Genomic DNA, 11689 nt, shown 5'->3' with positions numbered 1-11689 from the left:
TCCTGTGTGTGTGTGTGTGTGTGTGTGTGTGTGTGTGTGTGTGTGTGTGTGTGTGCGTGCGTGCGCTGCAGTGAAAACCTGTCTGTTTCTCTGTCTCTCCGATCCATGTTCACAAAAAACATTGCCTCACTTCATAACCACTGGATCGTGTATCATAATAATGCATTAATAGAGCACGCACGCCGAACGCACACAGTGACACATTCGCGAACGTGCAAATGCTATGGTGTAACTAAATAGCCTACGCATGTAACATTGTGTTGACGGAGGGACGCTACTCTAACGTGCAAGCTTCAATCCTTATGTTGCTTTCTGCAATGGAGAGCAGGGGTAGGATGAGGAATAGTGGAATACACAAAAAACATACCAGTGAGGCATTTATGTAATTTCCAACATCAAAAACCCCAAATATTAACAACAATCAACGGGTCGACATGTCTCAGAACGTGCCTACTTTCGCCATTTGATTTCTCCTGACTCCTATTATATTGGTGCTAAAAAAGACTAACTCACTTTCAGACAGCCCAGACCGGGTGGGGAGGTGGTTGAAAAATCTATTAGAAGTTTGCAATAGAAAAAAGTACAGTTTCATGACAGTACAAATCACTGCTACAAGGTCAACTAAAAGGAGATCCTAGAAAGCCGAGGCTTATTATTTCCACAGGAAATAAGCCTAATGGGGCCACGGCCGCTTAAGGGACTGGAGGAGGTTGTGTTGGCGTATTTTACCATTAGTGTCCATGTGTGCCTTTTTGTTCATGATAAATCTTGGATATTATCTCACTACCTTAATCAGAATACGTACCAGCCAGTCTGTCCGCATTTCTGCTAACTCTGCGTCCGACTGTCCGTTGTTCAATTGTGTAAAAAACATAATACAAAAATGCCTTGCTGAGGCCATTCCCTTTAACTGGCCAATAGGGATATGTGGGCACTTGGAGAGGCGGCCACCTAGACAACTGGGCACTAGGGACATAAAGTGGAGCACACACTGAACGCGGGCAGCTGCGCAGCGTCCCATCGCGGTATCGACGCACGTGAAGTGCCGCGCGGTAACCCCAACTGGATGCGGCGCGCTGCCACAGCACATCCATTTCCCCCGGTGGGGAGAAGCATGGGAGAAGCCCCCGCAAGGGGCTTTTTTTCTAGTCAATATGTATTGAAAGATGGAATTGTACAAGACTCCTTGCACAACTGCAGTCCCAGGCTTTCAGATGTTGGCATACTCATTTCCTGTTCATTTTCCTCCATTTGATGGGCTTAGCCGCAGATTTGAACTGTGAGTTGTCCTGTGTTTCCTGTTAAAATCCTGCTGCCGAGTCAAACAAAGCTATGGGAAAATGAACAGGAACAGGAAATTAGTACGGTATGCCACTGAAAAATGGGACTACACTCACTACAGGGACAATACCTGCTGAGAATAGAACTGTGTGCACAGTCCTATTCCTTTGTATAAAATATGTCTTAAGTGGTTAATCAGTTTAATTACAAATTTGATTTGTTGGAAAAAATCCAGAGAAAACATGCTCCTCGATTAAAAAGTAATCTAGAGAATAATCGGTATATCTCTAAAGTCCCTAAATGTGGCTATAATCTTCTGTCAACGCATTACAAGTTATTATGTTTATTCATATATAGCCTGCAGCGGTTCACAAAAACATTGGCCCTTATCCCTCTGTGGCAATAAGCCTATAGGCACTCTTTTGTTTTGAAATTCCCTAGAGCAAAAAACGTAATGGAGAAAAATGTATACCAAACAATGAAAAGTCCTTTATTGCCATCAGAACATGAGTGAGAAAACCAGAGACAAATTCTGACAGAGTGAGGAGTTGACTGTACAACTAGCGTCCACACACAGACACTCAGCAGCCACACAAGCAGCCTTTCAACAAGACATGAGGGTAGGGGCAGGTACAGTGGGCAATACAGTACACACATATGCCCAATTTATGCTCTGCTACATGACTGCGTCGCATGCCGAAAATAGCAGACCTACAAGCTCATATCATGTTGCGGATGAGACGTGTTGTGAGCTTGTCTATGTTCTGTACAGCACGCGGCGCCGTTGTGTACCAGCGCATGAATCAGGCTATACACAGTGAGGTATAAAGGTAAACAAACTGGTACGAGATAGGGCTCCATTTCTCACTCTCTCTCACACACACACACACAAACACATGCAACTGAACCAAAGGTACAAATAGCCAAATGTTTTCATAGTCTTGACTTTAAAAAACAACAACTAAACCACAACATTCTAGGTGAGCAGAACCAGGTAACAGCATGTGGGTCATCTTGCTTCAAACACGCTCCCATTCATCAGTCTCTCAGAAAAAACCTTTGGTCATGTGGACACGCTTGTCATGCACCATGTCACCCCCTACAGTTTAACATTTGTATGTCACCTACACTGACAAGGAAAAGTATGGATGAACCATTTCCACTGGTTAACCACCCTCCCCCTGAAAAAAGAAAAACAGTACATCTGGGCTATGAGTGGGGTAATGTGTGTCAAGTCACAAATAAATGTTCTCTCTTTAAAAAAGGAAAGAGCTCTAAGTCAGACATTCAATGTGTACATTAGCAGCAATTCTAGTGAATGAAACAATGGCTTTGTCAGTCAGATTAATTAACACCCTTACTCATGCACAGGGCAGGCACCAACTACTCATGAACTAATACCATGCAGGTTAGAAAAATAGACTGCAAACTCACAAGACAGAGATCAGAAAAGTTCATTTCCAGAGGAGAGGTTGATTTCACTTCCATTTTTTATTTAATATTTTCTATCATGTGGAAATAACAAAAAAAAGTTGAGAGCGGTAACCAAGACAACAGTAAATACATGAGCCGAGAGCCACTGAGGTTCCATGAGTCCCCTCTCTTTATCGCCCTCCTGTTTGTCAGCCTAACCTGCCAGGTACAAGACAAACCACGTCGCTTCTCGTTAAACCCCGGTTGCGGCCATCTTGCTTTGCGGCGTGCAGGCGACCACCTCGTGTGACTGACTCGCAAATGTGTTCCGTTAGCGTTTTCCCGTTTTGTGTTGTGCGCGCTCACCCCTCGTCGTGTGTGCGTGTACCTGCCAAGTGTGTGGGTCAGTGTGCGTGTGTTTACGGCTCTCGTCTCGTCTGAAAACTGTGCCGATCCCACGTTCTGCGCACCCCCGGCCCCCCCCCAGCTTCCCCTCTTCACGTGTGCCGGCAACCGTGCGCTGTGGCAGTTTGTACGGCGCTAGTGAGGCTGGCCTGGAAGGTAGCGCACACCATCCACCGTCCCCTTACTCCTTGCTTGGAGATAAGAGACGCGGTATAGTTCTTCCTTGCCTACTTTGAGTGCACAAATCTGTCTGGGTGGCTGTTTTTTTGCAGTCTGTCTTGCACGGGCACTGCCTCTAGTGAAGTGAGACACGGTGGCCAAACGGCAGAGCAACTCTCAAGCCGGCGTGAACAACAGAGAGGCTCTGGCCTTGTGATCTGCCTGGAACTACTTCTGACACTTAGTGACCTCTCCCTCCTAGCTTAGCTCTGTGGTCGGCTGGTTCGCCAGACATCTCAACTCTGCACATCCAATCACGCACGCACGCACACACAAACAAACGCACACGCATTCCCCACGCACGCGCTGACCCCCCAACGCTGTCCGCCTCTACTCTTACTGAGGACAAGCGCCTTGAATTTCATGTTTGGCACCAGGCAAATTTTTCTCCATCTTCTCGCCGGTCACTCTCACTCCGATCCTGTATCCTCACTACCACAGTTGCCGCGCAAGCGGTCATTTTTTACTCCTAGCTCCATCCCCTCCCCCATACAAGTGTCTTTTCTCCTCATCTGAAAAGAAAAAGAAAGAACAGGAAAAAAAAGAAACTCTCCCTTTTCTTCTCTTCCTCGTGAGAACCAAAAACAAACTCAATGTAAAACTCAAGTTTTTTTTTTCTTTTTAATTCAAGGCACAATGTCTATCAATAACCCAATCTCTTGACTATACGTCCTTCCATCTGTCGCGTCTCGACTGTCGGTCTGTCTCCACCCTCCCGAGGTTCGGGGTATGAATGACGTGTCACAGAAGCTATTGGACTGCCCCGCCTGTATGCCGCCCTCCCTACGTCGCCTAGTACCGTCGTCTCTCCTCTCCTCTATCAACACGTTTAACACTGTCAAGAGACGCTTCGGTTTCGGCCGAGAGCGAGAGAGAGCAAGCGAGCGACCGCAAAGTCCAAAACCAGTGATAAACAACGGAAAACAAACAAACAAACAATAAACGAAACAAGAAACAAAAAAAAAGGGAACAAAAGAACAAAAATAAAGACAACCGTTTCAAAAACAACAAAAACACAAAAGAGTCTCGTCCTGTTTCTTGTGTTTCAGTATTTCTTTAAAAATCAAGTCATATCCACCAGCTCTTTTTTGGCAAGCTAGTTGTTTTTATCTTCTTCTTTTAAATAAGCACTAAGTACTGATAGATAGGATAGCATACACCATTACGTGTGTTTTTAAGTAGATGCGTTTGTCGTTTTTTTGTAGTTTTTCTCTCTCGTATGAATTCAGGTATTTTGTCAGGTAATTTTTCACTCATCTGTTTATGGTTTTAAGTTAATGCAAGCAGGGACAGAGTTTGCCATGAAGTCTTGCTCTAGACGTGGGTGTGAGACGGGCGGGCGCCGCTCCTTTACGAGACCCCGTTGACCAGGGTCAAGGTCTCGCTGGCCGAGGCCATGCCGTTACTGGGGGAGCGCTTGGAGGGCGCGCGGTCGTCCATCTTGCTGCTGCTCCCGTTCTCCTGGGGGAGGAGAGGGGAAACACAGACGAAGCTCGTTATCGCTGGCCAACGTAAATTACGTCTCATGTCAGGAAAAGTCACCGTTATGCAAAGAGCGCAAACAGTTATTTTCTAATGATCAAACACTGAAGCACAGAAATGATTCAAAGCTACGAGCACCCTTACAGCAAATCTCTACACCGAAAACAGTCAATCTACAAGCAGACGATGCATCGCGAGTCATTGTGAGCTTGTAGATCACCTATTTTCGGGGCCAATGTTTGCCCTACAATCGGGACACTAGGGTTAATTTAGTCTGGAAACCAGACAAATCTGCCATTGCAAAAAATATTGCCCTCTGCAGATTTGGTCTGGTTGGGATTGGATTCCCCCCAAAGTTGTGAGGGACCAGTTCAGGGCCCTGTATGCAAATACGGGGCAACTTTTATCACCAGAGGCATTTTTTAATCCGCCCAATGGAAATGCAGGTTCCATACAGAGATTGCCAGGCTAGGGTTCATTAGAACAGTGGTTCTCAACCTGTGGGTCCCCAAATTATTTTGGGGGGGTCCCCAGATTATTAACTTAATGTGCAACATTGTTTTCTCACTCGAGATAAAAAAAAATCACACCCGTGTTAAGTGGAGCTGTGTGTGTGTGTGTGTGTGTGTGTGTGTGTGTGTGTGTGTGTGTGGATCATGTGTACCGATTTTTGTGACATTTGAAGAAAATATGTAGGAAAAGGAGCAAAAAGTGTGTTTTGGAGAAAATTCAAGATGGCGGAAAATCTATCATGGCGCAAATGGGCGTGGCCTATATGGGGAGATGTGTCATGACCCAAGGAATCCAGGGAAAAAATATTTTTTATTTTCCGACCTACGGTTCAAGAGTTACAGGCCAAAACGTAAAGTGGGGTGTTATGGCGCCACCATGCGGCCAAATGACACAATTATTTTTTATTTAATCCTTGAAATCATTATGAACCTCCTCTCCAAGTCTTGAAACTCTAGCCCCTATGGTTTGCGAGAGACAAATAATTGAATGTGAGTTTTTGCGATTCCCATTATAAGTCAATGGGGAAAATTAATTCACTAATAAATTAATATCAATTAAACTATTGAACCTTTCTCTTAGCAAGTTACTAGCCCATGATTCCCGAGTAAGCCGGTCGATTTGACATATGGCGCGAGTGTGTGGTGGCAAAACTGTGGGACTAGTAGCGTGCCGAAGTTTAGGAAGTTCAGGCTACATACAGACACACAGACAGACACACAGACAGACAGACACACAGACAGACCCACACGGCCACGTATAGGGAGCCTGTGCTTCACACAGCTCCAAAAACAACATAAAGTTTAAGTGTATAGAGGGGTTATGCACATTTCTAAAGTGACAATTTAAGGACTTTTTAATACCTCTAAAATGACAAATTAAACATTGGCCAAGTTGTCAAATATTAGAGGCAGACATTGTGAAAATAGCCGATCTACATGCTCACAACGCCTCGCAACGCGAGGCGTTGTGAGCATGTAGATCTGCTATTAGACAATAGAACCGTGTTAAACAAAATGTAATTCCTCAACTCTTAGTGCTCATCAGGGTGGGAGGGGTCCCCAGTTAAAATATGATTATTTTGAGGGTCACGGCCTGAAAAGGTTGAGAACCATTGCATTAGAGGATGACATTTGACAGGAATTCCCGTGGGTCCCGTGGGTCCCGCAGGATTCCCGCAGGACAGGAGTCAAATTTGTATTAATGCCAGGATCGGGACGGGATAGGAATGAAAATCAACAGGAGTGGGCAGGAGTGGGAATCATCCCAGACCAGTTCATCAAATCGCAGAAATAAATTGCACAGGAAAGTGAGGTCTTTGAACTGCGAACATTATACAATTATACATTATATAACAATAAACATGATATCAAATATAATATGAATCAAAATAGAAAAACATCTGCACGATTTAATTGTTATTTTTATTTTCGGGAGCGGGATGTGAACGGGAGTGATTTTTACCAGGAGCGGGATGGGACCAGGAGTCATTGTACAGGAGTGGGACAGGACGGGATTTATTTTTTCACTCTGGCCCAGGATTGGGATGGGACAGGATTTTTTCTGCGGGACTGGGACAGGACAGGAGTGAAAATCCACTCTCGTGTCATCCTCTAATTAGAAAGCAGTATTGCACCAGGTGTGTGTGTGTGTGTGTGTGTGTGTGTGTGTGTGTGTGTGTGTGTGTGTGTGTGTGTGTGTGTGTGTGTGTGTGTGTGTGTGTATATCCATGCATACCTTGGGCTCAGGGCCTGCGTGGTTCTCCTTCTGGGGAAGGTTCTGTCTGCTCTGGGACTCCGGGCGGGAGATGTAGTCTGCCACAGTCACTGAAAACACATAACATCGAAAAATATTAGCCAAGCATTGGAGAAAGAGGGGGGAAAATAGAAAGCTACAGTGGTATAAAAAAAAGAAAATACCCTTTTGACTTAACACTTATGTAGCCATGATCTTTTCTCTTCAATGTCCTACGTTGCCATGGTTACCATAGACTTCCATGTAATTGCGCAATTGTGTAAAAAGTGCACGCCCATGCCTAGATGATGCACCACGTGTGTGCGCACTGTTCACAGCTTTCAAACAAAAAAAATCCGCTTGGAAATCCGTTCAGGCATTCATGATTTATCAGCCATTATGTTTTCTTCAGATGTAAACAAACATGGCTGCCATGTTTGAAAGAATTGGTTGGTATGGGGGTTAAACATGCAATTTCGCGATCGCGATCATGCCTAATACATTTCTGGAGGTCCAAAATTTTTTTTTTTCTTCAAAAACGGCCCAAACTCGGGAAACTCGGGGTTGGCACAGCGTTGGTACCAATACAAACTCGGGAAACTCGGGGTTGGCACCATATGTGTTAAGCTGTAACACGAAATGAATTCAGAATGTATTTAAATGTGGCTTCATCAAAGCGCATAACAAAACCTGCCATCAACAGCACCACCAGTCAAAACAAAGAATAATATGAGTTTTTGGAAAGTGACTGAGTATTTAGAAAAGCGCTATATAAAATTGTATGCATCATTATAATGACCTCCTACATAAAATATTTTCCATGCCGTTTTGAAACACAGAATCCATTTCATTTGTGCAGAAAGGAAAGGACTTGGAAACAATCTGGATGCTTGACAAAATGAACACATACGGAATAATCGAATGTGTTCCAAAGAGCTGATGGGGGAATTTTATTTACCGTGCTTTATTTTTTTGACACATACGTAACCTTGCAACACCAGACTTTCCACCGTGGCGTTCTGGTCAAAAACACCTGATCAATATCACTCTAATAAACCCCCAGGTGTGGTTATAAAATGCAAATAATATGTCTTCCCTGTGTATTTTTGGTTACTTCCTGAAAGCTGAAAGCCTCTGAGTCAAAAGGCCCAATTGAAATACACTGATATAATGTCATAATATCCCCCTCCCTTTTGCCGCGCTGCGAGCTTGTAGATCTGCTATTTTTGAAAAATCGTGAACATTTGAATTTTGACCAGATTCTATAAGTGTCTTTTGAATACTTTTAAGATTTTTTGAAAACCCTATGTTTCTATGTCAGCAATCTGGCCAGCCATCGTCAAAGAAAAGGTCCTTTTCACTTAAATGGAGCGCAGTTAGTCTGTTCTTGATAGACTACTATGTCAGAGGTTTTCAAACCTTTTCATGTGAAGGACCCCCAAGACCCCCATCTCAAAGTATTTAGTTCCAGGGACCCCCCAGAAGCAAAATTTGGGTTACAAACATTCGCTTTGAAAACACATATTCAAAGATTTGCACACATTTTAACGACTTTTTTTCAAAAATAGCAGATCTACAAGCTTGCAGCGCGGCACTCGGTGCCGCGCTGTGAGCTTGTATATCTGCTATTTTTCACTGGTTAAAGCATTCAATAATTCTAGGCCTAAATGGGTTAAAATATGGAGATAAGGTTTTCGGCTTGACAGCAACCGCGATGACGTTTCACTGTGACTGCAAAGACCTGTGGGTTCTCACCGGACTGTCTGTCGCGGCTGGCCGACCCTCCCTCTGGCCGAGTGCCTCGGTTACGGCGACGGCGGCTTCGGTTGCGGCGCTGGGGCCTGCCCTCTTCATCTGACATGAATAAAACACAGACAGGGGAGGGAGTGAGTGAGTGAATCAGGTGGGTTGGTGGTCACACCCCAGCCTCACAAATACCTCACATGATGGGATCTCACAAATAGCACTGCATGGTGCAAATATACGACCTATAAATACCAAGGTGGATGCACAGTTGACATCATATATGAATGGATGTGTCACGAGCTATGAAATGTTTCGCACGTCAAAGTGACTTGCTTTTCTGCCGTTTTTCATGTATAGGATGTTCATGGTTCATTATAGATTTTTGTCCAGCGTCTCAGAAATAATGTTCTCGTCAGATTAAGGAGAATTCAGGACTAGCCGTTTTATTTCAGATATATACCAGAACGAGTCCACCGCAGCTCTGTCCATGAGCGGTGGGGCATTCCGCTAAATCGCTATTTGTATCGCTTGACAATTCTTTTGTTTAGATCTGTCTTTCATAATAGCAGAGACGTCGCCACAGAGCTTTGCACCTAATGGGCTGCTGTAAAAAGGCGAACGGCCCCACCTCCCTGCTCAGAGCTACTAAGTGCTAGAGATGGATGTTTTTCCCACGCCTCTACCACCGGTTAAAATCAGATTACGTTAAGAAAAGCACTAGCCCGGAATTCTCCTTTAAACCATCATTCTTGACAGCAGCCAAGGCTAATGAGAGACATAACGGCCGCGTGGCTCTGCCTACCTAATCCGTTCTCGTTGGGGCCGGACTGGCCGTCAGACTCGCCGGCGGCGTCCATGACACTGGGCTCCTGGTCGTTGCGGCGGCGGCGGGAGCGTCTCCGGCGGTCTCCTCCGGCCCCGCCCTCGCCACTGTCAGCGTCCGCCTGCTCACCCTCCCCCTCCAGCAGGGAGTAGGGGTTGCTGTCTGGGTCTCTCAGCACTGCAGAGGACAGGAAGAGACCAGAGAGTTGAGACTGAGGCAGTGGAGTGAATGTCATTTCCGTTTGGTTTTTAGGCTTCATTATCACAAATTGCACAGGGCACATATGACAAATAACTCAAAATACTAATAAGACGCCTCAGGGCGACACCCTACGGCAATGTTCCCCAATTCGTTTTCCCCAAGGGCCAAATTATGTCTAGGGTACCAAGCCGAGGGCCACACCATTGCAGGGGGCGACGGTGGCGTTCCCGCTACTCCAGCGACAGTTTTCGTCGTTGTCGGGTGAAAATCTTGTATGTCCAAAACCGTTGAATTTATCATTTTGAAAATGATTTAAACTAGTGAAAACAGCCGATCTACAAGCACACAACGCCTCGCGGTGCGAGGCGTTGTGCGCTTGTAGATCTGCTGTTTTCACTACTTTTGTGCGACGGCCTTATATGATTTGCGAAAGAACGTACAAATTTGGAGATACGAGATTTCCACCCGACAACGACGATATACTAGTGTTGTTGCTGCTCTTATACCACCATTATTACTGGGGTTGGTGGGGGCCAGACAGTAGCACCAATTGGGGAACCCTGCCCTACAGTCTATGGGCAAACCCTTAGACCGTACCAAAGTGTACACGTCCACACAGAGTCAGCATGTGCCGTTTCACATACTAAACAATAATAATATAAATATATAAATTACTGGCTGATTTGATTTTTCAATTTTATGATTTCAAAATAATGTATAAAAAAAATATTTGTGGAAATAACTGACCTACAAGCTTACAGTACAATACATCTGATGTGTTGTAAACTTGTAGATTAGACATTTCCGCCATGTTTTGAAAATGTATGAACATTTTTCAACATGGAAACGGTATGCAAAATGATTGATTATCTCAAATAATTGCTATTAGATGCTTATGTAATAATTGTGACAGGCCTAGTAATGACAAAGACATTCATTTACATAGCGTCACTGTCAGGGGGAAACCGTGTATGTCCAAACCCACATGCTGTTGTTTTTTCATTGGTTAAATATGTATTTAAGCTCACAATGTGTCTCATTTCAAAGCATCGTGACACTGTTGTATGACTATCAAAAAACTAACTATATAATAATATTGGGGCATCAATTTATGAAAAATAAATATGGAGAGGTACACGGTTTCTGCTGACAGTGACGATAGTCTTGCAGGTTTACTCCTGTACTCAAGTAGCTTGAACAGCTTATGGATTTCTGCTTTGAAGGAGAGCTATCAAAATGGAAGAGAGAACATAATTGCATGCAAGAAATCCTTGTAATACGTGAAAACCAAAGCCCCATTGCAGCCTTAGTTCTATGTATACTTTTCAAAATAACGGTACTATAAAGTTATAACTGCTAATATAGTTATGTCACACTAATACATAGTCTCTCTCACAAATGGCAGATAGGACTGATGCCTGCTACAAAGCCATTATTCCAAGAGATTTTTTTGTTTCAATCAGAAATTCCTCAAACTATAAACTCCCTACTCCTTCAGAGTTCAAAGCACTGGAAGTAAATTCTTCAGAGTTTAGTGCTTAAAGGAGTAGTTCACCACTTTTCAACCTGTCTTCATATAATAGGTCCTCACTAATGTTCATGATAAAATATCACAATTTTTTTCTACTCAGTCCAAGTCTCCTAGGAGAGCTGTGGGAAGTTCAGAATCCATCGTCTTGTGACATCATCATTATCAATATTTTTGAAAAAAATATTTAGATTTTTATTATCGCGAGAACAATGGCTTCCACTTTAAAATTGCAACTTTTCAGGAATAGAAAGCCTGCAGTTTCTATAAGCTGGATTGGCAATCGATGATGTCACAAGACGATGGGTTTCTGACCAGCCCACAGCCCTCCTCTGAGGGAAAAAAAT

General features: G+C 44.0%; 1 protein-coding gene across 1 annotated transcript in view; it reads right to left on the bottom strand.

Annotated features, from left to right (window-relative positions):
• Window positions 1-2753: 2753 nt before the first annotated feature.
• fxr2 (FMR1 autosomal homolog 2) overlaps window positions 2754-11689 on the bottom strand; it is a 30246-nt gene continuing 21310 nt past the window's right edge. Inside the window, exons 14-17 of the mRNA XM_080742151.1 lie at window positions 9593-9790; window positions 8800-8898; window positions 7048-7136; window positions 2754-4779 (exon numbers count right to left, since the gene is read on the bottom strand). Coding sequence (XP_080598277.1) covers window positions 4669-4779; window positions 7048-7136; window positions 8800-8898; window positions 9593-9790 — 497 coding nt within the window. The 3' untranslated portion in view covers window positions 2754-4668. The remainder of the gene's footprint in view (window positions 4780-7047; window positions 7137-8799; window positions 8899-9592; window positions 9791-11689) is intronic.

The sequence above is a fragment of the Nannobrachium achirus genome (genome assembly GCF_963921795.1).
Source record: "Nannobrachium achirus genome assembly, chromosome: 14".
Classification (NCBI taxonomy): Eukaryota; Metazoa; Chordata; class Actinopteri; order Myctophiformes; family Myctophidae; genus Nannobrachium; species Nannobrachium achirus.
This window is presented reverse-complemented; position numbering and strand designations above follow the sequence as displayed.